Below are 24,580 nucleotides of genomic sequence, written 5' to 3'. Positions count from 1 at the left end.
ACAATGCAAATACGGCGCATGCAACAATCTCACTCTGGACTCCATAACATGCATGGGTCACTACTAACAAACGCCGAGAGCGTTAATCGCCCTCCAGGTAAAACGTCCTCGCTACGAGGAACTGGGTAAAAAGAGGGGAAACAAGACTAGAGACAAATCAAAGGGCGAAGAGGGGAGAGAGGGGAGAGATACTATTAACGATGGTGGTTTGGGGGAGGAGGTAGAGGTATCAACCGGCTCACAGCACGCTCGTCACAATTTTCGACACACACACGACAGCCCAGACAACGCTACACCCATAGACAGAGAGACAACCAAGAAGAAATTATGAGCTGTGCTAGTTTACTTCTTCTTGGGCTTCTGCTACGTGTCAGCCGGGTTGATACCGCCAAGGCGCCCAACTGACCTTCTTGTCCGCGGCAGCGTCGACGGCAGGCGTGGCAGGGGCGTCGTCCTTTTTGCGCTTCTTGTCGGCCTTCTTGGGCGTCGGCGTGACAGCCGCGGGCTTGGGGGCGGGGGGAGGCTGCGGAGTCAGATGGGGTCATGGGGCATTGAAGAAGGACCCACAGTCGCGTCAGAGTCCTCGTCGTCGTCAGTGTCGGCAATGCCAGCAAGAGTAGCGGGGACACCACCAAGGGTCTGTAAACGTCAGCATGTGCTCACACTGAAATGCTTACAACCTTGTATGCCTCGTCAGCCGCGCGGAACTGCGTCGTGGCGTCGTTGTAGGCGTCCTCGTAGACCTGCGGGGTGAGCAACAGCTCACGAGAGTTTAGCTCACCTTGCGCTGCGAGTCGGAGAGGTCCTTCCAGCGGTTGGCAATGACGCTGAGAATCTCCTTGTAGGGCATGCCAGGGTTGGCGGTGCGGATGCTCTCGCGGACGTCGTTCTGGAAGAGGAGGTAGGCCGAGGGAGGACGCTTGGGGGCGTTGGGGTCCTTGGGCTTCTTCTCCTTCTTGCTGCGCTGCTTCTTGCCGCCGGCAACACCCTCAAGGGCGCCGAGGGCAAGCGCGCCGTTCTCGACGGCAGCGAGGGCAGCGGTGGTGGTGAGGGTCGAGGGCGACAGTCTGGCATAGTCCTCAATGATGGCGACGCAACGGGTCATGGCGTTGGCAATCTCCTTGAAGGAGGCGACCATCTGGAGGTGTTAACTTATGTGCACGGCGTTGTGTATGCATGGTGAGGAGATGGTGGCTGTGGTGGGTGGGTAGGTGGGTGGAGTGGAGGTGGGATGACAGTGACGACACTGGTTGTTTACTCCTGGCAGTGTGGTGGAGGTCTGGCTGGCTGGGTGGTGGTATGGTGGACGCCCTAGCCAGAGCCAAAGTGGCCGGCCAGCCAGTGAGCCAGCCACGGTGGATTGAATGGGAAATGGTTGAGAGGGAAGGCAGGGAGGATCGCTGGGGGGAAGAACAGGCAGTGGTGCTTACCTCTTGACGCTTTGCCTCCATCTCTTCGTACGACACGGACATGTTGCTTGTAGGGATAGTGAAACTGTTTGTGGCATCGGAGAGTTGGGTGGGTGATGGGTGGTGGTGGTTGGGTGGATGGATGTTTGGTTGATACGAGTTGGATGGGACGACAATGTTAGCAGAATGCACACGCGAGGTGGGGGGCGGCGGCGAGGTGGGGAGTGGGCAATGGCGAGCGGGCGAGTTGTTGCTCTATGCATGTACTTTGCGAGACAAGTCACTCACGTTGATAGTTGTTGATGTGGTTGATGCCTTGCCGAGTGTCGTCTCTGGCGCTGGATTAAGGGAAGAGGTGGTGATTACAAGTCGTCTTGTAAACGGGTGGTTGTTAAAGAAAAAAGTAGTTGGTGGTGGGGGTGGTGGGTGGGAAAAAGGAAGGCGGCGGGGGTGTTGTGCAAGTTGGTTGATACCGGGATCAGTCGGTAATAGGGGGACTGCACTGGCTGGCTGGGGCGCATTGGGCGGCCAGGCAGGGGGTGGGTGACTAGGCTCGCGGTTTTGATTGCCCAATAACAGCATAGCCCAGTATTAACCAAACAGTAATTTCAAATGCCCCAACTGGGATTATCATTGCTCGAATTGGGAAATTGAATAATGTGCCTCCACCCCCTCGAGTCTGAGTGTGAGCCTAGATTTGATCCCGCTATTGCGACGACGACGTGACTTGTTTTTCCTCCGCCACCCACTTCTGGCTGGCCACCAAAAGACAACGAGCACGTCGGATGAGACGGACTGCAGTGTAATCACGGCCCTCAATTCACTCATCTCGACCCCCACTCACCGCCCATTCATCTTGCAATCAACACACATTACATCGACACGTCTTATCAGCAAGACACGGTACACCGACTAGCACAAGCCACTCGACACCACCTTGACCCCAGTCCTCTAACCGGAAATGTCGGCAAGTATCACCTTCCCCCCCACCCATCCTCTTGTTTACCCTCGCCGTAAACAAACACACCCAGGCCGTCATCACAACCACCACGGCGGCTGACACCAACAGTTTGAGGGATCACGTAGATTGCCAGACCTCAAGAAGAAGCTCGTCGTCGTCGGTGATGGAGGTGAGTGGTGCTGGGTGCATGCTGCACGCGTCAAGGCCCTGGCATACGCGTGCAAGCACGAGCCGCACGTTGCCCCGCGTACGTGCGCGCCGCTGACACACGCCAAAGGATGTGGCAAGACCTGCCTCCTGACCGTCTACGCCGAGAACCGCTTCCCAGAGGTGAGCTATACTGGCCGGAGGTCTAGCTCACACTCAGACCTACGTCCCGACCGTCTTTGAGAACCTCATCACGACTGTGCCCCACCCAACGGACCCGTCAAAGACGATCGAGCTCGCGTTATGGGACACGGCAGGCCAGGAAGACTTTGACCGTCTCCGGCCGCTGAGCTACAACGACACGGATGTCATCCTGGTCGTGTTTGCCTGCAACCACCGACCAAGTTTGGAGAATGTGCTCGACAAGGTGGGTGTTTGACGGTGTTTGTCGCTGACCCAACGCAGTGGTTCCCTGAAATGTCCCACTTCTGCGAGAACGTCCCTCTCCTCCTCGTCTGCACCAAGACAGACTTACGCAACGACCCGACGACCAAGTCGCTCATGGCTGCGCAGGGAGTCGGTCCCATCACGCCGGCCGAGGGAGAACGTGTCGCAAAGGACATTGGCGCACGGCGGTATCTCGAGTGCTCGGCCAAGGAGGGCACTGGCGTACGCGAGGTGTTTGACACTGCGATCCGCGAGAGCCTGCGCCGCGGCGGCGTATCCAGAGTGATCAAGAAGGGCGGCAAGAAGTGCGTCGTGCTCTAGCCGGCTTACCCCCGTACTTTAGCCTTGGTTGTTGCGCGCGGCCACACACCCCCTTGCCGCGGCGCGCTGTTGTGTCACTAGCATATTGAGTTTCTTCCTACCACCCCACCACCCATTGGAGTAGCATTCGTCACGCATGCAGTAGAGCCCCGTTGTTGCCTCGTTTGCCATAGCTCGGTCGCGGATAACAACAGCGATAAACAAGGCGTCGTAATGTCATGACAGCAAGCCACGTGGTGCACTTGGCAACGTGGTCACGTGCAGGAACTTTCGCACTCCGCGACTCTGCCGAGAGCCGCGCAACGACTGGAGCCGCTCCGTCACTCGCTCACCCACTCCTCCCCCCGTCGGCCTCTTCCACAACCTTCCTCTTCTCCTCGCCTACTCCCCCTCACCCCACCTCCACGCACAATGAACCGCTCAGGAGGAGAAGCATTCGCCCGCCTCGCGCAGCAGCTCAACCGCGCGCGCATGCAGGCCGGCGGCGGGGGCCGCGGCGGATCAAACGGCAGCGGACCTTCCCCCGGCGGCCTGTTTGCCGGCGGCGGCCTCATCGTCGCCCTCGTCACTGGTGGCCTCGTCCTCAACTCGTCCCTCTTCAACGTCGACGGTGGACACCGCGCGATCAAGTACTCGCGTCTGCATGGCATCATGCCCAACATCTACCCCGAGGGAACCCACTTCCGTGTAAGTGGACCGGACTGCTTCAAAGGTCTCGGCTGACTGTCCAGATCCCCTGGGTCGAGACGGCCATCATCTACGACGTGCGCGCCAAGCCCAGGAATATCGCCTCGTTGACCGGCACCAAGGACTTGCAGATGGTGGGTGAAGTGGAGGAAGCTGCTGACCCGCCAGGTTAACATCACCTGCCGTGTCCTTTCGCGCCCCGCGCCCCAGGACCTGCCTACGATGTGAGTGGGATGAGGCCGAGGTGGATGAGCTCGACGGCGCAGTCTCTTTTCTACACTCGGTGCTAACGCGCCCCAGCTACCGTGAGCTCGGCACCGACTACGACGAGCGTGTGCTCCCCTCGATCGTCAACGAGGTGCTCAAATCCGTCGTCGCCCAGTTCAACGCCTCGCAGCTCATCACGCAGCGTGAGATGGTGTCGCGCCTGATCCGCGAGAACCTGACGCGCCGCGCGAGGCGGTTCAACCTCGTGCTCGACGACGTGTCGATCACGCACGTCGCCTTCTCGCCCGAGTTCACGCACGCCGTCGAGGCCAAGCAGGTCGCGCAGCAGATTGCCCAGCGTGCCGCGTTCCAGGTCGACCAGGCCATCCAGGAGAAGCAGTCGATCATTGTCCGCGCCCAGGGTGAGGCCAAGAGTGCCGAGCTCATTGGTGAGGCCGTCCGCAAGTCGCAGGGCTTCCTGCAGCTCCGCAAGCTCGAGGCCGCGCGCGAGATTGCCCAGACGCTCCAGCAGAGCGGCAACAAGGTCATGCTCGACAGCAGCAGCCTGCTGCTCAGCGTCACCGACGACCAGGTGCTTGCGCCTTCCAAGAAGTAAAAGGGTCCAGCGGCATGGTCATGTAGCGGGAATATGCAGCAACAACTCCGCGTTGGGGGTGGGGCTGACGACGGCGGCTGGGAGGGCAGGCGCTGACATTCCGATTACCGCGGGCCGGTGCAGGCGGCCGAGGGAGCGCGCGCGCGCGAGGAACCCGCGTGCACTGGGCATGGGTGTGGGAGAAGTGGCGCGGCGAGCGGCGAGCGAGCGAGCGTGACCACGCACTGGCACCAGCAACACGCGTCGACTGGCCCATGCGGTCCAGCTACTCGAGCGCCACTCGAAGGATGTGCTCGTGTCTGCGAGCCAAGTGGCCGTCACGCGACTAACACTACGCTGATTGGCCTCGTGAGCGCCTCTGGCTCATCTGCTGACTCGAGGCCCGGCATGCACCACGCGGTCAAGCGCCCCATGGAGAGCTGCTGCCCACGGGGCCGCTGAGCAGGTGGCGAGTGGAGACTGCGAGAGACTGAAAATGCCATGGCCAGGTCGCTGTCAGCTCTCGCCCGAGATAATGTCGCTGCACGTACACGGCCAGCCCGCGCCGTTCCGGCACAACTGGGTGAGTGGGGCGGCGTTGGTGGCAGGGGACCCAAACCGCCGCCACCTCCTCGGGGTTGCGACCTGCCGCTCGGCGCTGACGCCCCTCGACAGACAGTCGGCCCCGGCCCCCTCTACACCAAGCAGTTCCGGTACCTCGCCTACCGGCGGTTCGACGGCGGCTCGTGGTTCGCCGGCGCGGTCGACGAGCTCGGCTCATTCGAGGGGCCGGCGGGGTGGGTATGGGCGTTCACCACGGCGCGCGGGTTGCCGCTTGAGCGGGGGGACGAGGAGGTGCTCGCCGTGGGCGGGGACGAGTGGCGCCGGCTGAGGGGGGAGGAGGAGGGCGTGGTGGGTGGGGCGTGGCGGCGAGCGTCAGCGAGCCGGCGCTATCTCGCCGCTCGCCTACAGAGCCTGCGGGGCGGCTGACACCACAGTACTGGCCCGCGTATCACCGCCACCTCGCCCTCCTCACGGCCGGCACCCACGCATACGAGTACACCGGCGCGTACGAGCTCAAGGCGGCGGCGCATGCGTGCGCGCATGAGGCTGTGGCTGACGCTGCGGCGGGGCGCGGTGGCGGGCCGTGGTGGCTCAACATTAGCGACGACGAGGAGTAGTGCGCGCTCGCTGTGGGGGATTGTAGTTAGTGCTTGTTATTGCATGATGATTGATCTGCTTGATGCGCTGCTGCTCGATCTGCGGCTGCTCGCTCGACGGCCAGCCGCGACCCACCCCCGTCGCCACCAAAACGCCCGTGCACGCCACCATTGTCGACGACGTCAGACCCGCCCCGAGCGGCGCTCGCTCGCTCTCCCGGTCGCCCGCCCCGCCCCGCCCGGCCTCACTCGCACCGCAACAGAGCAGCAGCACACGCCACGACGTTGGCACTGCATTTCTCCCACCTCGACACTCTTTCTACCCCCTCTTCCTCCTTCTCACCCACCCGGGCGGCCCTCACCATGCGGCTGGCCGCGCTCCTCCCCCTCGCGGCGCTCGCGCTCGCCGCGCCCATCGCCCGCCGGCCCCGCCCAGCACTGCGCGAGGTCGTCGTCAGCCCGCCCATGCCCTCTGGCTTCTCTGGGTTCCCCTCGGGCCTGTCCTCCGGCTATGGCGGGCCCGTCAGCAGTACCACCTCGAGCTCTCCTCCGACGACGAGCAGCGCCGTCGCCACTACCACCACCACCCAGCCCCCAACAACCACTGTCACTACGCCTCCCCCGCCGCCACCTACGACGTCGGCCGAGCCGCCGCCGCCTACGACCGATCCCCCGCCCCCTCCGCCGCCGACGACCGACCCCAACTCGGGGACCGAGACCGAGACGAGCGCCTCGACGACCCGCACGGGCTCGAGAAGACCGCAAAACTCCCAGACCCCGGCGTCGACCGTGACCATCACCACTACGACAAACGACCTGCCCAATGCGACGCACACCAAGGCGGCGGCTTCCCCCGGCTCGTCGTCGTCGGCCTCGATGTGGGGCATGGTCGTAAGTCGCGGCGCACACTCGGCCCTAACGCTAACGCCCACCGCAGGTCGGCATTGTCCTCGGCGCGGTCGCGCTCTTCGTCGCCCTCGGCGTGCTTCTCTGCTTCCTCGGGCGCAAGAAGCCGCGCGACAGCTACCTCGCGTGGGTGGGTATCCCCGCAGCGCTGACACGCAGCGTCCCGCCCTCGGACGGCGGCATGGGTCTCGCATCGACAAAGTACAATGCGTCGAACCGCTCGTCGGCGGGGACGGCGACGCTCAACACGCTCCTTGAGAACACGCCGCTGTGGGACGTGCCGCCCGACGAGACGGGGCTCGCGATTGACCGCGAAACGCCGCCGCACTCGAGACACGGGTCGTTTGACCAGCTCGCCCTTCCGCCGGCCATCCTGCGCGTTCCCCCTGGCCCACCTCCGATGTCAGTGCCGCAGCCGCCGCTGAACCCCGCCGTTGTGAGAGTTCCACTGGGACCGCCGCCGACTCCGCCGCTCCCGCCACCCCCGCCACAGATGTACCCCGTCCTCCCTCCCCTCGACCCGCCGCCACGGCCCCCGCCAGCACCGGCTTCGTCGTCGGCCTCGTCGTCCGGCACAATCTTCAAGAGACCGTTCGCATCGATTCTGCGCATCGCCAACCCCTCCCCGCCGGAGGAGGACGACGAGGTGAAGAGCAAGCCGGCATCGCCGGCTGCTACGCGGACGCTCTTGGCGACCAGCGCGGCGGAGAGCTCGAGCATGCCCAAGGCAGAAACGAGCAGCGCACCGGCGCAGATCGCCACCACGGCAATCAACATTAAGGGCGAAGGGCCGAAGGCGCCCGCATCGCCCGCGTCCACATCCGTGTTCACAGAAGTGGCAAAGGTCGTGCTGAAGGAGGTGCCTGCCGAAAGCTCGACGGCGGCAGCAGCCGCAGCCGCTGCCAAGACCGCCACAAAGGCGGCAGTCAAGGCTGACACCAAGGCTGAAACCAAAGCCGAGGCAAAGGCTGCCGCAAAGGCAGAAACCAAGGCAGGCATCAAGGCCGACGCCAAGGTCGCCATCAGCGACGCCAGTATCAAAGTCGCCGACAAGCCCAAAGGCGGCACCTTCTCGGTTCTCGGGATCCGGCAGCGGTGGTCGTTCAAGTCGACGCCGACCCAGCGCCCGGCATCGCCCCCGCCCCCTGAGCCACCTCACGAGCTGGAGCGTGTGGCATCGATCGTATCGGAAGAGAGCTTGTACAGCACCTTCAGCGAGGAGGATCCGACGTTGCCTCCGCGACCGAGCACGCCGCAGGTTGAGGCTGCGACCGCAGCCCTGAGCGAGCGACCCAAGTCGATCCTCCTGAACCCGACCGCTGTGACGACCCCCGCACCACCAGTCGTGAGCTACAACAGCTACGCGAATGTGGTGGACCCGACCCGCCCACGAGAAAACCTGCCAGAGCTCGAGAGGGGGCGCCATGAGCCGGTGGTGCGCGATTCAATCCCCTCGATGCTGACGGTGGACTCGGAGCCACCGTCGATTGTCGTGCCGACGAAACCGCCGGCCGAAGTCGCCCCCAAGCCTGAGCCCCGGCCATCGTCTTGGGTCAAGCCGGTGACAGCGGCGGTGAGCAAGACGGCATCGCCGACATCGGGAGCCAAGGCAGCGGCAGCAGTGCCAGGCAAGACCTCCCCGATCGCAAAGGCACCCTCCCCCACCTCGACGCCGGGGGCCACCCCGAGGGCCACGCCTAGGTCCACGCCAGCCAGCACGCCAGCTGCTACACCGGTGCCCACGCCAAAGCCCACGCCGACACCCACGCCGACGGCAACGCCCGCGTCCTCGCGCCCGTCGTCGTTGCTGATACCCCTCGCTCCGGCCCAGGCACATACCTCCCCTGCTGAGTCATCAGCCGGGGACACGCTGCAGAACCGCCGCGTAGGGGGCAACTTCCGGCTCAACTTCTTCGACGACGGCGAGCCGACGACTGTGCCACGCACAACCAAACCGGCACCAGCGTTGACCAGGCGCCCGAGCAAAACGCCGGCCTCACGCATTGCGGGTGACCACACACGCTCGCAGTCTACTCCCCCAATCAAGCCGGCGCTGTCTATCAGCACTGGGCCAAAGCCACCGCCGACGCAGCCCCCAAGGAACCCCGCGCGCACCCGCACCACGACCCCGCCGATGCCCTCAGCGCGCAACACGCCCAGCCCGCGCGGCAGTCCAAGTACCCGGGCCAAGCCGCTGCCCGCGCGCTCGTTCCCGGCCCGGCGGGCGCATTCGCCCCCGAGCACGCCGGGGTCGAGCCGCGGCACCGGCACGCCTTCGGGTGCGGGGTACGACGACGCTCTGTGGGAGGACACGTCGCTGGAGAATGTCGGCGACTCGGCTCTGAGCACGCCACGCGACACGCCCAAGGCGCGGCACCGGCCGCTGTCTACGGGCGACCTTGACACGCACAGCCGCCTCTCGACGGTGAGCGGGGTGAGCGGGGTGAGCAGCTCTGGCACGGTGCGGCCGGCGCGGCCGTCGGGCAGAAAGTTGTGGGTCGCCAACCCATAGTGAAAAGGGACACTGGACACTGTAGTATGTGTACATGCAGGCACGGATTATACAGGTGGGGTGTCTATGGGGGAGGGGGCATGACGACGTCGTACATATCTGGGGTGGGGGATCTAGCCGGACAAACTCGATCCAGGGCATACGCCAGACTACTCGTATCCCCGCACCTACGGCGTCGACACGGCCAGGCGGACGAACTGGTGGCTGAGGGCCGCGCTCTTGATCTTGATCTTGCCCATGGGGACCGGCGCGAGCGAGATACGGCGGCGGAACGAGAGCTTGGGGCGGCGGCGGCGGCGGGCGAGCGACGCGTCGCCCTCATCGGCCGACAGGGACGCGGCGGCGGCCATCTCCTTCTCCGCCACGCTGGCCTCAGACACAAGGCCATACTCGTCGGCAAAGGCGCGGAGCGCGGCGCCTTCGCCCGCCGGCATGGCCTCGTCCCCGTCCCGGCCCTGCACGTACCCGGCGTCCAGGGCGGCCCGGAGAAACGGCAGCATGTCGGGCAGCTCGGGGGCACAGGGCACGGCGGCGTCGGCGAGCGCGTACACCGCGGCGCAGAGCGCGTCCGTCTCGAGGCGCCAGTGCTCGAGCGGGGGCGCGGCGTCGCGCATCGCGCGGAGGTAGGTCGCGCTGGGGTGTCAGCGCCTCCCCTGCCCCTCTCCCCCCGTCCCCACGCCCCTCCCAACGGCCACTGCCCCCCCCGCCCCAAACCCCCCACTCACAACTCGGACACCTTGTCATACACGGCCAGCGCAAACGTCGCGTCGGGCACCTCGAGGTCGCTCGCGACGCGGCGCGACGCCGCGCGCGCGGCCGCGCTGAGCGGCGACCAGGCGCTGTCGGCCGGCCACTCGGCGCGCGGGAAGGTCGGGGCGGGGGCGGGGGCGGGGGCGTGGGCGGGCATGGTTGAGGATGGGTGGAAGTGCAATGGAGAGTAGGGGATAAGTTGCTGGTCGGTTGTGCTTTGCTTGCTCGCCTGCTCGCCTGCTCGCGCTCGTCTGCTCTGTACACGCCCGTCTGCGTGTGTGTTGTCTGGCCACGCAACGTCACTCTGCCTTGCCTTGCCTGCAGCTCGCCCCCCGCCTCGTCCCCGGGCTTTTGTGCGCTGCCGCTGCTGTCGTCGTGGGCTGTAGTCGTTGTCACAAAGAAATCGGATGCGTCGTCGCGTCATTGTGCGCCGCGGCGAGGCGGGTGGACGGCCTCCACCCCTCGCACCCCCGCGACCTCGCCACGTGGCGCCCCTGCCTGGTGAGAACTACAATAACCGAGGCATGCTGCGTCCTGCTGCTCCTCCTCCCGTTGTCCAATGCATACCACGACCCCCTCGCCCCCCCCAGACGCATCTCGACAAGCCTCGACCCTGCCGGCTCTCACGCAAGGTCCCGTGCCGATGACACGTATGATCGACCGACGCGAGCGAGCGCGCGAGCGCGCGAGCAACGCCAACGCCAACCGCCAACGCCAACGCCAACGCTGCCTGCACGCGTCGGTCGCGGGCATGGCGTCGCTCGGCGGGTGTGGCGTCGCTCAGGCGACCGGTGGGAGCGTCGCGGGCGGGTCAGGTGCGCAGGCGGCGGCGAGGAGGGCAGGCGGGTGGGCACGCGCGCGGGGACGCCGATGCCATCAGATCTCGCTACCCCCCGCACTCACCGCGTCGGTCGTGTGAGCGTGTGCAGGCGACGACTGCTGGCTCAGCCCTAGACGCGCCGGGAACAACAGCATGCCCGCTGCTTGGCGACGAGTCTGCATTGTGCGTTGCGTTGTGCGTTGCATTACACATTGTGCATTGCATGCCAGGCATTGTCCTGCCCTCCGCCGCCGCGCCTACTGAAACACAATCACCTGCCCGCCCGCGATGCTCTGCCGCGTCGCATCATACAGCGCGAGCCACACCTCGCGCGCGCGCCAGTGTGCGTGGTCCTCGTCCTCGCTGCTGGCGTTGACCGCAGCCACGCTCTCGTCCGTGACCCGCCCGCCCGCCGACTCGACCTGTATCCCGAGCGCGGGCGCAACGGCGAGCAGCTCGCGCTGCAGCGCGACCGAGCTGCCGAGTATGCCGCCTGCGAGCTGCTCGTCCACGAGCGGCTCGGCGAAGTCAACGGGCACGTAGTAGCCCTCGCAGTCGGAGTGGTTGAGCAGGTGGCTGCCCGGGTCGAAATCGTAGTCGTCGGCCGCGTCGTACCCCTCCCCGTCTTGCGCTGGCAGGCTGCGGCCCTCGGCGTGGTGGTACGCTGCGGCGCGGAGGTAGTGCAGGAACGAGTAGGGGAACGAGGCTACGCCTGCCTGGCTGTCCCAGTCTATCTCGGTCTGCGGCTCCGTGTGAGGCGGCAGCCCCTCGGCCGTCAGCGCCGCGTTGATCCGCGCCAGGTCGGCGTCGAGCACGGGCTTGAACTCGTCGAGGTCGGCCGGCTCGTAGGCGCTGTACGGGCCGACGACGATTGCGAGGCCCATGGTGGGGGGTGTTTGTGCATGCAGAGCGGGATGGGATGGGCGGGATAGAGGAGGGAGGCTTGGCCGCGCCGCTGTCAACAACGACGGTGCCGCCACGTGGACCACGTGGCCCCGCTGTCGTCACAACCTCGTCCGGCTCGACCTCAACCTCGATCTCAGCGTCGCCGTCGCCGTCGCCCATCCCCCCCACCACAATGCCAACACTCTCCGCCACGGCCTACGCCCTCCCCCTCCTCCACGCCGCCGCGCACCCGAGCAGCACCGTCTCCGGGCTGCTCCTCGGCCCCACCGCCGACGACGTGACGGACGCCGTCCCCCTCGTGCACCGGTACGCCTCCCTCTCGCCGACGGCCGAACTCGGCATCGACCTGGTGCAGGCGTACGCCGCGGGCCGGGGGCTCAAGGTGGTCGGATACTACGAGGCGCGCGAGGGCGGCGAGGCCGCGCTGTCCCGGTGGGGCGCGAAGGCGGTCGACGGGCTCGGCGTGTGGTCGCTCGTCGTGGGTCCGGGCTGGGGGCCAAGCTGACGCCAGGTGGACAACGGCAAGCTTGGGTCCAGCGGGCCGGCCTACGTCGTGCGTCTTGTGCTGGTCGAACCAGAGCTCACCCCAGGCCTCGACAGACGTCACGTACCCACCCGAAGGCGTACGCGCCGCCACCCTCGCCCTCATCCGCAAGGACGGGCTGCACGCGTCCCTGCGTGACCTGGACGACCACCTCGAGGACGCGTGAGTCGGTGCGTTGGGCGAGCTGACCTGTCCAGCCGCGTCGAGTGGCTCGAGAACAAGGCCGTCAAGGAGGCCCTCAAAAAGCTCCAATAGCCGCGACGAGAGAGGGGCAGCGAGCGCCAGCTGGGATAGAGTGCCAGCAGGATGTACGGGATAATGCTGCTGTGGCCTGCGCCGAGTAGGCTACGGAAGTGCTGACGGGGAGTGACAGCCCGCATCCCGGACGTGCGCCGAGCCGCCGCTTGCCGGCGGTCACTCGAGCGGAAGTCGGGCGGGGCTCGCCTCTCACATCCTTCTGACAATTGCATCTACTACTATTAACCCGCTCACTACGCCCGCCGCCGCTCGGCCAGCTCGGCAAGCAGCGCCTCCACCTCGTCCTTCCCCGCTCCCCGCCCAAGCGCACCCTGCACCGCGTCGAGCATCGTGGGCGGGCAGTACCCGTCCTTCGGGGGCGGGTCGCGGTCGAGGTTCGTCGGGAACGAGTAGGCGTCGCACACTGCCTCGAGCAGCGCGTCCTTGTCCCCCTGGCTGAGCATCTTGTCCGCCCACGCTACCACCAAAGCCTCCCACACGTCGAGCACGACGCGCCCCCTATCCACACTCTCCATCGGCTTGCCCCACGCCGCGCTCACCTGGAGCAGGTTCGCGGCGCGGTGCACGTCGCTCGTGGTGTTCTCGCCCGCGGCGTGAAAGAGCGCGGGGTTGAAGAACAGCGCGTCGCCCTTCTTCAGGGCCAGCTGCACCGCGCGCCGGGCGAACACCTCCTGGAACGCGGGCTGCGAGTACGCCTCATACCCCGGCCCGTAGGCCTGCGAGAAGGGCAGGAGCAGCGTCGGGCCCGAGGCGAGCGGCATGTCGGTGTGCGCGATCGCGCCTTGCAGCGTCAGCAGCTGCGACGCCAGCTGCGAGAGGTACGGCACGCGCGCCGTCGTCGCGGGCGACTGGAAGCCGAGGTCTGCGTCAGCCTGTCCCAAGCTAGCAACGCACGATAGTCGCGGTGCACGACCTGCGCCGCGCCGCCAGGCCGCACGACGTTGACCTGCGCCGTGAGGGCCCACCCCGGCCCGAGCCAGCTCTCAAAGGCGGCCGCCAGCGCCTCGTTGGCGTAGTACTCCACAAAGCTGGCGGGATCAGCCGCCGCGTGCTTCCCGAACGCGTTCCACACGCGCGAGTTGTGCCCCGCCGCAGCGAAGTGGTCGCCCCCGCCCCGCCCCGCCTCCGCCGCGATGACCCCGTCGAGCGCGGCACCCGCGCGGTCGACCACGGCCGGGGGGACGGCAGCGCGGAGGACGTACACCCCCGGCCCTGAGAGCAGGACGTCGTGCAGCTCGCCCATGAAGCCGTCGCGCTGCTCTGGCGAGAGGCCGCGCAGGTCGGCCGCGTCGTAGATCGGGACGTTGGACGCGATCTCCCGCGCGAGCGGGTACTCGGCGGCACTGGTGCTCTGCGCGCCTGGCGTCAGTTGGGCCTCGGCACGACGTACAGAGCGCGTCGAAGGCCGCGACGTCGGCAGCGGTGAAGGCGCGGGGCGCGCGCCGCCGCGGCTGGGTAGGCCAGGCTGGGCTTGTTTCGCCGGGGCTTGTCGCGGCGAGCGTCATTGTGGTCGTCGGTGGGTCGAGGAGGACTGCCGGCCTGGCTATATACCGCTCGCCGCCGTCATCGGCCGGTTGTGCCTGCCGGTGCCGGAAACTGACCGACCCGGCCGGGTCACCGCCGGCGGGTTGGCCTCATCGCCGACCGTCTGCCGGCGCGGAGATGCGATGCGCGAAGCGTAGGTAGCCGATGCATGCGTCTGTGACTCTCGCTGGGCGCGCGACTCGCGGCGACGATATATGTACTGGCCCGTAGCCAACCTCGCCATCGGCCATGTCCGTCGACGCCCAGCGCCGAGGGAGCAAGGATGCCGAGGCTTGCCGTTGCCGAGGGGGTGCGCCGGCTGCACGCCGCGGCAAGCAGGCGCTTAAGCCACCCCCCTTGCTCCCCGTCAGCCAGTCAGCGGCTCGTCAGCAACTCCGGGGTCGCTCTGGTCGCCGCGGCGGAATGCGGGGTTGAGCCCTGGCGGAAAAGGTCAGATGTCTGGCAAAAGGTCAGATAATGGCCAGGGTAAAAAAGTCAAATCACGGAGTTTGCCACTGCTGGGTGCCTAATCTCGTCGCTGCAACCTTTACCCGTCGGCACGCAGCATACATAGGTCATGGGGGCTGCCGGGGCTCGTATATAACCCCCCACTGCGCTTCAGCTCCCCCGAAACCATGCGTCCATCGTTCCGCCTCGCGACTCTCGCTGCAGCCCGTTCAGCCCGCCCCTCTGCCGCCGCCGCCGCTCTCCGCCCCGCGCAGCCCCTCACCCGAACCCTCGCCCGCCAGCTCAGCGCGTCCGCCGTCAAAATGTCCAACTGGCCCACCAAGATCTCCAAGGAGAACCCTGTGAGTTGGTGTGAGGTGGGGGATGGGTGGAGTGGTGGGAGTTGGGGTCGAGGGGGGCGCGAGGACGGATGGGTCGGTGTGATCCGTCGGTCGGCGCCGAGGCCGCGGATGTGCTCCGCGCTGTGCGGCGCCGTGCGCTCGCTTACACACGGCCGTCCGGCTCCCCTCACCCCTCGCCCGCGCTGCGCGTGGACTCGCGGACTCGGCTGACTCCCCAGCTCGGTCTCGACGACCCCTCCCTCTTCATCCAGGCCGGCATCCTCGCCGGCAAGCAGGTCGCCGCCGACTCTGGCAAGACGTTCACCGTCGATGACCCGGCCACCGGCAAGGTGATTGGCACGGCGCCCGAGATGGGCGTCGAGGAGACGCGCCGCGCCGTCGACGTCGCGTACGAGACGTTCAAGACGTTCAAGAAGACGTCGGCCCTCGAGCGCCAGGCGTACCTCCTCAAGCTCCACGCCCTCTTCCTCGCCAACGTCAACGACCTCGCCCGCCTCATCGTCTGGGAGAACGGCAAGAGCTGGGCCGACGCCCTCGGCGAGGCAAACTACGCCGCGTCCTACGTCGCCTGGTACGCTGGCGAGGCCGTCCGCATCTACGGCGAGGTCGTCCCCTCGAGCCTGCCCGGCAACCGCAACTTCACCACCAAGCAGCCCGTCGGTGTCGTCTCGCTCCTCGTCCCCTGGAACTTCCCCGCCGCCATGATTGCCCGCAAGGTCGCCCCCGTCATCGCCACTGGCTGCACGTCGGTCGTCAAGGTCCCCTCCGAGACGCCGTACACCAACCTGGCCATCATGGAGCTCGTCAAGCGCGCCGGCGTCCCCGACGGTGTCGTCAACGTCGTCACGACCCACGAGAACCTCCAGGACGTCGGCAAGGAGCTCACCACCAACCCCAAGGTCAAGAAGGTGTCGTTCACTGGCTCGACCCGCGTCGGCAAGATCCTCGCGGGACAGTCGGCGTCGACCCTCAAAAAGATGTCGCTCGAGCTCGGCGGCAACGCCCCGCTCATTGTGTTCGAGGACGCCGACATCCCGACCGCCGTCGCCGGCACCATTGCGTCCAAGTTCCGCGGCTCGGGCCAGACCTGCGTCTGCGCAAACCGCATCTACGTGCACGAGGCCATCTACGACAAGTTTGCCGCCGCGCTCGCCGAGAAGGTCAACCAGTTCAAGGTCGGCCCCGGCTTCGACGAGGGCGTCACCCACGGCCCCCTCATCCACAAGCGTGCCGTCGACAAGGTGCAGCAGCACATTGACGACGCCGTGTCCAAGGGTGCCAAGATCATCGCCGGCGGCAAGCAGGGCCCGGGCAACATCTTCCAGCCCACTGTCCTCGCCAACGTGGCCAACGACTGCCTCTTGACGGAGGAGGAGACGTTCGGCCCCCTCGCCGCGCTCATCAAGTTCAGCTCCGAGGCCGAGGTCATCGAGCTCGCCAACGACACCGAGGTCGGCCTCGCCGGCTACTTCTTCTCCAAGGACGCAGACCGCATCTGGCGTGTCGCCGAGGCCCTTGAGACGGGTATGGTCGGTGCCAACACTGGCGCCATCTCGAGCGCCTTCATCCCCTTCGGCGGCTGGAAGGAGTCTGGCTACGGCAAGGAGGGTGGACACGAGGGCACCGACGAGTACCTCGTCAAGAAGGTGGTCATTGTCGGCACCAACCTGTCGTAGGGGTGTGAGCTGGGAGGGTAATCTGTAGGAAGAAGTGTACGTTAGCAGTCGTCATGATATTGCATAAGGATTGGATGGGCTTGGGCGGTGGCGAGTGGGTGAAGTGGCGAGTGGGTGAAGGGTGGTGGCGACGGCTGAGCTGCTCGCCGCCGACGGCCCATGCAGTGCTCCGTCGGTGATGACAAGGCGGCCTCGCATCTCTACCTCCCCATCCGCCTGTTCAACGTGTCGCCCGATGCATAAGCCTGAGCGGCAACGAGACTCTAGCAAGCACCATTGTCTTTGTCATGGCCAAGAGACCCACCCGCTGGCGGCTTTCCGCCTCCACCTCCACCACTGCCTGCCAGAATTCAATTTTGCTGACAGACTTTGTGACGACATTTTCGACGACCGACCCCACCTTGTTTACTCCATCTCACTCTCTATCCAAAATGTCGGCAGAGCAGGACCACGACCACTCGCACGACGCGCACGTCGATGACGCGACGCTCGACGCCGACGACGCCCTCGAGATTGTCGAGGACGACGGCGCCGGAGAGCCCATGGTCGACGACGACGACGACTACGAGGGCGCCGGGTACGACGGCGAGATTGTCATTGGCGCGCCCATGCCGGGCGAGGAGGACGAGCTGATGGGCGAGGGGGCCGAGGAGCAGCTCGAGGACAACTCGATCAGCGCGACGTGTGAGTGGTGGAGCGGGCTCGAGCGCGGCCATTGCTGACAGAGCTACCAGCGGTGCACAAGGAAAACCAGTCCATCTTCGCCCTCTCCCTCCACCCGGCCTTCCCCAACCCCCCACTAGCTGTCTCTGGCGGCGAAGACGACACGGCGTATGTCTACGCGCCGCTGCCCCCCGGCACCGGCGCCGAGATCAACGCCGACACGTTCAACCCCATCACGCTGGACGGGCACACCGACTCGGTCGTCGCCGCCGAGTGGAGCTCGGACGGCGCGTACGTCGCCACGGGCGGCATGGACGGGCGCGTGCGCGTGTGGAAGCACGACGACAACTTTGCCACCTGGGCCGTCGTGGCCGACCTCGAGAGCGGGAGCGAGATCCAGTGGATCAGGTGGCACCCCAAGGGCCCGGTGCTTGCCGCTGGCTGTGAGGACGCGACTGTGTGGTTGTGGCAGGTGCCATCTGGCAACGTCCTCAACGTGCTCTCGGGCCACACGATGCCCGTGACGCAGGGCGTGTTCCCCCCTCCGGCTGGCCGCCAGCTTCTCACCGCCTCGCTCGACTCGTCGCTCATCCTCTGGAACCCCGCGGCCGGCACGCCAATGTTCAAGGCGTCCATCTTCTGCCCGCCCAACGACCCCGAGCTCGACCCTTCCGAGGTCGGCATCACCGCCCTGGCCGTCAGCCCGAACGGCACGATCGCCGCCGTCGGCAGCGCCGCCGGCAAGGTCAAGCTCGTGTCCCTCCCCAAGGGCGACGTCGTCGGCACGCTCGAGGGCCACGGCGAGGGCGAGAGTGTCGAGGCGCTCGTCTTCATCGACCTGCTCAACGGTGCCGGTGGCGGCAAGGGTGTCGTTCTCGTGTCGGGCGGAACCGACGGCAAGGGCTTTGTGTGGGACGTGGCCACTGGACGAGTGCGCGCCGAGCTGAAGCACGACGTGAGTAGAGGCGTGGACAAGGGTGTTCGGACTGTCGCTAACACTACCGCAGGAGCCCATCACGTCCCTCGCGGCCCACCCAGCACCAGCAGTCCACCTCGTCACGTCGGCGTCCGCCGACCGCATCCTCAAGACATGGGACGTGCGGACTGGCGCGCTCGTCACCGAGCTCAAGGGCCACGCCGGCGTCGTCAACTCTGTCAGCGTCGCGCCGCTCCCAGAGTCGGCCGGCGCATCCGACCACGGCCTGGCGGCTGCGCAGGCCGTCATCTCTGGCGGTGACGAGGGCGTGTCGCTCGTGTGGAAGTTGTAGAGGCAAGGCTATCTTGCATGCACAAAAGTATACCCTGTACAGCTCTATGCATAGATGCCTAGTCGTGGTCGTTGTCGCCGGCGCCATCGCCGCCGTCGTGTCGTCACTGGCCGGATACCGCCGCCGGCCGCCCACTTTTGCCCCACGCCTAACACAATTGGGTTGGGGAGTGGACATCGTCGCCCGATCACAACCAACCTCACTCACCACCATCCACTCGTTCCCGCCCGCCGCCCGCGATGAGCACAAACGCCAACGCGGCCGCCGGCCCAAGCCATCCCTCGCCAGTGCACAACGTGCACTCGGTGTCGCCGGTGCACAATGTCAACTCTGCGCCGTCTGGCGCGCCGACCAACGAGGGCCGCACGACACCCCAGCCGAAGCGCCCGAGCCCGACCGCGCCCTTCCACCCGCCGGCAGACACGTCGACGTACCGCGACCTCCTGCTGTTCGAGGAGCGGCTCAAGCTCAACGCCGAGATGCTGCGGCGGAGGAAGCGGCGGTACAGTGGTGAGTTGGTGAGCGGGGTGTGAGCGGCGCGCGAGCGGCGAGCGGCGGCGGAAACATGCGCTGAGGGCCGCTAGCCCTTTGCTGTGCTAGCTCTGTGGGACGACGGCCAGCGAGCGCCGAGACGCGAGTGTCGCTCGGAGCCAGCGCCGGCCCCACCACCGAGCTGCGATGCGACGACGACGTCGGTTGATCGGCCGACCCCCCCCCCCCCCTGCCCGCCGAACGCGCTCACGCAGCAGTCTTCCTCTACTCGTTCATGGCCGGCCTCGCAGGCATGGGCTACCACCTCGTCGTGATGCCGCCAGATGTGAGTGTGCCCCCGGCCGCGGCGCTGACGGCAGAACATTGTCCTCCTGCGCGGGCTGCAGGCCGCCGTCGCCGTCGTGTTCATCACGCTCGCCCTGTTCTTCGCGTCGGGCATGTATGACGAGAAGATCCGGTACTCGCACAGGTGGGTTGGGTTGGCCGGCTGGGGGTTCTGCTGACGCTGTGCTCTTCGCTGCTCTTGGTTCTCGCTCTACGAACCACCGCCTGCATCTCTACGAACTACCGCGTGCACCTCGCTGCGCTCGATGCCCGCCCACAGCTACATCAACCATTCCAACCGCGCGCTCCGCCCGCTCAACATGTATCTCAACGTGCGCCGCGCGCCTGCCTCGTTCCTCTCCTTCCTCCCGCTCCCCGCCGCCCTACGCCCGTCCCCCGGCCCGCTCAAGGCGCAGCCGGTCGCCCGGCGGCCATCGCAAGGCAACCTCGGGCTCGGCCCCAGCCCGGCCGGCTCGGCGCCGCTCGCACGCCGCGTCTCGCACTCACAGTCGCTCGTCATGGCCCAGATCCCGCCGTCGCAGAACCCGCGCGGCGAACTCATCTTCTCGTCGCGCGTCGACCACCACTTCGAGGAGGGCTACAAGCGCTACCGGGCCGCGTTTGAGCGCCGCCGCGAGGAGCGCAGCCGCGAAGAGGCGCGCGCACAGGGCAAGTGGTGGCACCCGAGCTATTGGCAGCGTCTCCCGCCCGTCGTGAGCAAGGGCATCCCCGGGCAGGGCGGGACGACCCCGCCCCAGAGCTTACGGGGGACGCCGCCTCCGGGCCTGGGCAAGACGAGTCCGCCCGCGAGCCCGCGCAGACGCGTGCGCAGCGAGAGCCCGAGAGCCGCCGAGAAGGAGGCGGCAGCGGCCGCAGATGCCGCCGCGGCGGGGAGAGAACGCGCAGAGAGCTACAGCTTTGTGTTTGCGCCGCCGCTGTCCGAGGCCGTCGGCGCAAAGGCAGCGAGGGGATGACGCTATGCATTTGATGAGCGCCGCCGTGCAGTGTGCAGCGTGTGGGGGACGCCACGGGACTCGAGAGGTGGCGCAGACGAGAACCATGCGGCGCCACTCGCGACGACTAGGGGTGGGTCGGGGGGGAGCGAGCGCAGCTCGTAAAGAGCGAAGCAAACTGACAAGCGATGTCGCCAATGCACCATACACCAGCTGGACTGAACACCATGCCCACTGCCCCACGCTCCTTACGACTTGTGCAGCTCCTCGTCCTGCTGCTGGCCGCTGTTGCGGCCGTCGCCGCAGAGGGGAGGGTAGAGTGGGTCAGCGTGGGCGGCGGGGTGGGGAGCTGACAGAAAACAAGATATGCGCGCCGCCTAAACGGACGGCAGGTGTCGTCCGAGGCCTCGACGACGACGCCAGCCCCGCCGAGCACGACGAGCGAGCCCCCGCCCCCAAGCTCGACGACCGTGACCACGACCCCGCCGGCCGAGCCCACCACTGCGGCGCCGACGACGACGCCACCGCCGTCGGCCTCGCCACCCCCGCAGACGACGACCCAGCCGGGAGGCGGCGTGGTTGTCGTCACGAGCGTTGCCCGCCCCTCGTCCTCGTCCTCGTCGAGCGCGCCGCCGCCGCCACCACCCCCGCCCGGCCAGAAGACGCTCTCCATCCCCCCGCCAGCGAGCTACACGTACACGCCCAACGCGCCGACCTCGACCTACCGCCCCAGCTCGCGCCCGTACCCCTGGGCCACGAGCGCGACGGTGGCGCCGACGACGAGTGCCGTGGCGCCGACTAACGCAGCCGCCGCGGCCGCCGCGATGCGCATGACGGGGATTGTGGTGGGTTGGGAATGGTGGCAGCGCTGACGCTAGGCCGGGGGCGTCGTCGGCGCCGTGCTCTTCGTCCTGGTGGCCGCCGCGCTCGGCATGTGCATCGCCGCCAAGACGCGCGCGCGGGGGTACGCTGACGGCGCGTATGCGGAAGAGGAGGACGTGTCAGAGGAGGGAGGGAAGGCGGTTAACTAGGGCTTTTGGGGGAGGGAGCGGACAACGCAACGAGAATACACGACACATGCATGACTTTACGCCTTGAGCCGCCGGTGCACCTCGTCCCTGCCAGTCAGCTTTGCCTGTACACCCACCCACCTTGCCTTGGCGGCGGCTGCGTCGAGCTCAGCCTCGCGCTCAATGCCGTCGGCGTACGCCGCGAGTTCGTCGCGCCGGCGTGTCTGCTGTCAGCTCGCCCGTCGGCCCCACGTACCAGCTGCGCGACCTCGACATCGAGCGCGACGCCCGTGGTCCGCTGCCAGCCTTGATGGCGGTCGCATCGGCGCCCATTCTTGCACACTGCGCGGGAGGGCGGCTTGGGAGTAGCTGTATCGGCGCCGTCCTCCTCGGCCCCGGCCTCGGGCTCGACCTCCTCTGGCGCGTCCTCCAGCGGCGCCTCGTCCCCCGCCCACGCGCCCACCTCGTCATCGTCCCACAGCAGCCGCGGGTCAAACGCGCACGGCCGCTCCTCCTTCTGCCCGTCGCGCCGCTTGTTCTTGCTCTTCTTGGACGCCGGCGCCGGCGCAGCGGGCACGAGCGTGACCACCAGGCTGTCGTAGTACGCCACGGCTTGCTCGAGGATCGCCCGGCGCTTGCCGACCAGCTCGAGCGCGCGGGTCACGCCCTCCGACTGCTGCTTGAGCTCGCGGACCAGGCTCTCCGCGCCGTCGCCAGGCGCTGGTGCCGGTACCGCGGTGCCCCCGTGGTGCTCGACGGTGACCGTCGGCGTTGGGGAAGGGTACGCTGCCAGCGCGCTCTGTATCTGTGTGCGCGCCTTCTTGTTGTCCACTGTCGATAGAACACCCTGCGCGTGCTGGAACGCACAACGAGACGAGCAGAACCTGGCGGGTTAGTCTCAGCGGCGCCTTGCCACCCACTTGGACGTCGCCCGCGCCTTGCGGTCACACCCCTCGCGCTTGCACAACGTCTTGTACACCGTCCGGCGCGACGTCTTGCCCTCGCAGTCCTTGCAGATGAACACGTCTAACAGGTCGACCTCGTTCTCCGCCACGCCGGCGCAGCTGGGGTGGAACCAGTTGTCGCAGCTTCGGCGTCAGCTGTTGCTGACGAGTACCCCACTCACACTTCACACCCGATCATGGTCCCGCCTTCCTCCTCCTCGACCGCGCCCTTGCAGATGCAATACGCGTCTTCAGACTCGACGTCGAGTCCTGGTGTCGTTGGCTGGGTCGACGTCTGGGGATATGAGCGAAAGGAAGGTGTGGAAGGTGTGGAAACCGGTGGCGTAGAACCAAACTCACACTTCGCGCCCGTTCAGACTTGAGCTCGTCGAGCGTCTGCAGTCAGCAACCAACACACACCACCACCCACTCTGCTCTTCGGCTTGGCCTTCTTCTTGTCGACAATAGGCTTCTTCACCTCCTTCGGCTTGGGCAGCTTCTTGGCCGACGCTGACGACGATGCAGACAGCGGGGCCTTGGACGCGGCCTTCTTCTTGAGCTTGTCGGGCTGCGGGCTCGCGTGCCGGCTCGCCGAGGGCGTCGCTACCCGGCTCCCGGCCTCCGTCTCGACCTCGATCTTGACGTCGACGCTACCGACGCGCGAGACGGGCAGCTTGGCCGCTGACGGCAGTGGAGAGGGCGCGTCGTGTGCCGTCTTTGCGCGCTTCGCGCCCCGCTCGACGCTGTCGCCGTCGCGGGCGTGCTTGTCAGGCGACGCGACGATCTGGCTCGGCCCAGGCAGGCTCGACTGCGGGCTCGACGCCCTCGATGTGCTGGCTGGCTCCATTGCGGTTTGGTCGGGCGGATGGATGGACGTGACGAATGACTTTGCTGCGGTTGGGTGCGATCCGGCGACTTTTGTTGTTGTCGCGTGGGCGGAGGCAGCTCGGCGGCGGCGGCGACGCCGAGGCGGCAACGACGGCGATGGCAACAACTCACCAGTCCGGCTTGCTCTTCCACAACTACTTACATACATCAACAATGTACAACCAAGCACCATACGGCCATCTCCTCACCAACTCGACACCTCAGACGTGCAGCTCTCCACACAAGGGTATCTGGGACCAGAAATTTGTCTCCCTCTCCCATCGGACACCCCCAACCTCGGCGAACTACTCCTCCGTGCTCAGAAACCTCAGCCTCTTGCGCGTCTTTTCTTCAAGTACACGGCGCTGGGAAAGCTCAAAGTCGAACCAGTAGCGGTCAAGCAGGAACTGCGCGTCCTCGGAAGGCGAACACGGGTTTGTAATGTCCCCTGTCCACCTGTCGACGATATCGCGCCAGATCGGCCGGCCGATGTTGACAAACGTAACGGTGCAGCCGCAGGTCAGCAGTTTGGCCGACCAGGCAACGATCTGCTCCCAGATAATCGCCACGACTTCGAGGTAGGTCCCGGAGTCCTGCGTCTTTCTGCGCCGGAAGAGGGGCTCATCTGGGAAGATGACGATGATGTTCTGGTGCCCATTAAGAAGCTCCGGTGAGCCCGAGCGGCCTCGCGGAGACGGGGGGTCCGGCGGGCGGCCAGCACGAGACTCTTCGTCGTAGCGCTTGTCCACTGAGGCGAGCCGTGGAAGGCGGAACGTGTACCAGCAAGGGAGGTGGGGAGGCATATTGACAACCACCCGGGGCGGCATGCTCGGTGTCGAGCGGGGAGTCGCAGGAGGAGACGGTGGTTCGGTCCAGCCGTTCCCGTCGAGTGGGAAGGTCTGCAAACGTTGCAGTTGTCGGTCAGGTGAAGGTAGAGGTGCGGTAGCGATCGGCCCGACCCGGTCGTCCAGGATTCGCACGCCGCCGTCTCTCCTCGGCGGCAGGTTGAGCGTGGTCGGCGGCCGGTTCCGCTGCTGCGATTCCAAGGACCGATGGTCTAGGGGTGGAGTTTGGTAGTTTGGTTTGTAGCCGAACGTGCGGAAGACGACTTCAGAGGTGGGGAGTGGGACGGCGAAGACGCGGTTCCCCCTCTCCCTTAGCGCGCCGCCGGCGGGGCACACACGCACGCAGCGGAGTGCGGTGACATGCGGGGCGAGGCGCGCGACGACGTCAGTCGGGATGTAGCCTTCGAGATCGAGGATGTGGGTGTCTGCCAGCACCCTGCAGAGCTGTGGCGGGGGCCACCCGGCCATGTCGGCGCCGAGGAGACACGGGACACCAGCCAAGCCTGTCGTGGAGACACGGACCTTGGGGTTCTTGGGCAGCACCGCGCGTCCGCGGAAGATGACGGGGGGGGGTT

The 24,580-nt window shown here is 66.7% G+C and overlaps 14 protein-coding genes across 14 annotated transcripts; 8 read left to right on the top strand and 6 right to left on the bottom strand.

The window, feature by feature from the left end:
• Window positions 1-342: 342 nt before the first annotated feature.
• On the bottom strand, window positions 343-1,472 carry Q8F55_005954 (uncharacterized protein; the record flags this gene model as incomplete). The annotated part of the gene is made up of 6 exons (XM_069354429.1): window positions 343-360; window positions 407-523; window positions 568-639; window positions 678-743; window positions 782-1,138; window positions 1,431-1,472. The coding sequence occupies 6 exons, from the start codon at window positions 1,470-1,472 to the stop codon at window positions 343-345; spliced, it is 672 nt and encodes a 223-aa protein (XP_069209071.1).
• Window positions 1,473-2,370: 898 nt separating this feature from the next.
• rho4 lies at window positions 2,371-3,285 on the top strand (the record flags this gene model as incomplete). Its single annotated transcript, XM_069354428.1, has 5 exons — window positions 2,371-2,376; window positions 2,479-2,539; window positions 2,648-2,700; window positions 2,738-2,944; window positions 2,983-3,285. 5 exons carry the CDS (start codon window positions 2,371-2,373, stop codon window positions 3,283-3,285), a joined length of 630 nt encoding a protein of 209 aa, XP_069209070.1.
• A 411-nt stretch (window positions 3,286-3,696) lies between these two features.
• PHB2 (Prohibitin-2, subunit of the prohibitin complex (Phb1p-Phb2p)) lies at window positions 3,697-4,795 on the top strand (the record flags this gene model as incomplete). The annotated part of the gene is made up of 4 exons (XM_069354427.1): window positions 3,697-3,972; window positions 4,017-4,106; window positions 4,141-4,196; window positions 4,273-4,795. The coding sequence occupies 4 exons, from the start codon at window positions 3,697-3,699 to the stop codon at window positions 4,793-4,795; spliced, it is 945 nt and encodes a 314-aa protein (XP_069209069.1).
• Window positions 4,796-5,309: 514 nt separating this feature from the next.
• On the top strand, window positions 5,310-5,955 carry Q8F55_005951 (uncharacterized protein; the record flags this gene model as incomplete). Its single annotated transcript, XM_069354426.1, has 3 exons — window positions 5,310-5,357; window positions 5,450-5,686; window positions 5,773-5,955. The coding sequence occupies 3 exons, from the start codon at window positions 5,310-5,312 to the stop codon at window positions 5,953-5,955; spliced, it is 468 nt and encodes a 155-aa protein (XP_069209068.1).
• A 342-nt stretch (window positions 5,956-6,297) lies between these two features.
• Q8F55_005950 (uncharacterized protein) lies at window positions 6,298-9,352 on the top strand (the record flags this gene model as incomplete). The annotated part of the gene is made up of 2 exons (XM_069354425.1): window positions 6,298-6,825; window positions 6,872-9,352. 2 exons carry the CDS (start codon window positions 6,298-6,300, stop codon window positions 9,350-9,352), a joined length of 3,009 nt encoding a protein of 1,002 aa, XP_069209067.1.
• Window positions 9,353-9,519: 167 nt separating this feature from the next.
• Window positions 9,520-10,259, bottom strand: Q8F55_005949 (uncharacterized protein; the record flags this gene model as incomplete). The annotated part of the gene is made up of 2 exons (XM_069354424.1): window positions 9,520-9,985; window positions 10,078-10,259. The coding sequence occupies 2 exons, from the start codon at window positions 10,257-10,259 to the stop codon at window positions 9,520-9,522; spliced, it is 648 nt and encodes a 215-aa protein (XP_069209066.1).
• Window positions 10,260-11,179: 920 nt separating this feature from the next.
• On the bottom strand, window positions 11,180-11,806 carry Q8F55_005948 (uncharacterized protein; the record flags this gene model as incomplete). Its single annotated transcript, XM_069354423.1, has 1 exon — window positions 11,180-11,806. One exon carries the CDS (start codon window positions 11,804-11,806, stop codon window positions 11,180-11,182), a length of 627 nt encoding a protein of 208 aa, XP_069209065.1.
• A 194-nt stretch (window positions 11,807-12,000) lies between these two features.
• On the top strand, window positions 12,001-12,627 carry Q8F55_005947 (uncharacterized protein; the record flags this gene model as incomplete). The annotated part of the gene is made up of 3 exons (XM_069354422.1): window positions 12,001-12,306; window positions 12,419-12,534; window positions 12,570-12,627. 3 exons carry the CDS (start codon window positions 12,001-12,003, stop codon window positions 12,625-12,627), a joined length of 480 nt encoding a protein of 159 aa, XP_069209064.1.
• A 236-nt stretch (window positions 12,628-12,863) lies between these two features.
• Window positions 12,864-14,135, bottom strand: Q8F55_005946 (uncharacterized protein; the record flags this gene model as incomplete). Its single annotated transcript, XM_069354421.1, has 3 exons — window positions 12,864-13,492; window positions 13,525-13,989; window positions 14,021-14,135. The coding sequence occupies 3 exons, from the start codon at window positions 14,133-14,135 to the stop codon at window positions 12,864-12,866; spliced, it is 1,209 nt and encodes a 402-aa protein (XP_069209063.1).
• A 789-nt stretch (window positions 14,136-14,924) lies between these two features.
• Q8F55_005945 (uncharacterized protein) lies at window positions 14,925-16,639 on the top strand (the record flags this gene model as incomplete). Its single annotated transcript, XM_069354420.1, has 2 exons — window positions 14,925-14,963; window positions 15,182-16,639. 2 exons carry the CDS (start codon window positions 14,925-14,927, stop codon window positions 16,637-16,639), a joined length of 1,497 nt encoding a protein of 498 aa, XP_069209062.1.
• A 431-nt stretch (window positions 16,640-17,070) lies between these two features.
• On the top strand, window positions 17,071-18,570 carry SQT1_3 (60S ribosomal subunit assembly or modification protein; the record flags this gene model as incomplete). Its single annotated transcript, XM_069354419.1, has 3 exons — window positions 17,071-17,323; window positions 17,374-18,257; window positions 18,310-18,570. 3 exons carry the CDS (start codon window positions 17,071-17,073, stop codon window positions 18,568-18,570), a joined length of 1,398 nt encoding a protein of 465 aa, XP_069209061.1.
• Window positions 18,571-18,809: 239 nt separating this feature from the next.
• Window positions 18,810-20,360, top strand: Q8F55_005943 (uncharacterized protein; the record flags this gene model as incomplete). Its single annotated transcript, XM_069354418.1, has 4 exons — window positions 18,810-19,080; window positions 19,320-19,387; window positions 19,422-19,531; window positions 19,667-20,360. 4 exons carry the CDS (start codon window positions 18,810-18,812, stop codon window positions 20,358-20,360), a joined length of 1,143 nt encoding a protein of 380 aa, XP_069209060.1.
• A 1,066-nt stretch (window positions 20,361-21,426) lies between these two features.
• On the bottom strand, window positions 21,427-23,140 carry SQT1_2 (60S ribosomal subunit assembly or modification protein; the record flags this gene model as incomplete). Its single annotated transcript, XM_069354417.1, has 7 exons — window positions 21,427-21,457; window positions 21,491-21,573; window positions 21,606-22,233; window positions 22,270-22,437; window positions 22,476-22,588; window positions 22,654-22,689; window positions 22,724-23,140. 7 exons carry the CDS (start codon window positions 23,138-23,140, stop codon window positions 21,427-21,429), a joined length of 1,476 nt encoding a protein of 491 aa, XP_069209059.1.
• A 325-nt stretch (window positions 23,141-23,465) lies between these two features.
• Q8F55_005941 (uncharacterized protein) lies at window positions 23,466-23,963 on the bottom strand (the record flags this gene model as incomplete). Its single annotated transcript, XM_069354416.1, has 1 exon — window positions 23,466-23,963. One exon carries the CDS (start codon window positions 23,961-23,963, stop codon window positions 23,466-23,468), a length of 498 nt encoding a protein of 165 aa, XP_069209058.1.
• Window positions 23,964-24,580: the final 617 nt, after the last annotated feature.

This window comes from Vanrija albida, assembly GCF_041260175.1.
Source record: "Vanrija albida strain AlHP1 chromosome Unknown contig_4, whole genome shotgun sequence".
In the NCBI taxonomy this organism is placed as follows: Eukaryota; Fungi; Basidiomycota; class Tremellomycetes; order Trichosporonales; family Trichosporonaceae; genus Vanrija; species Vanrija albida.
This window is presented reverse-complemented; position numbering and strand designations above follow the sequence as displayed.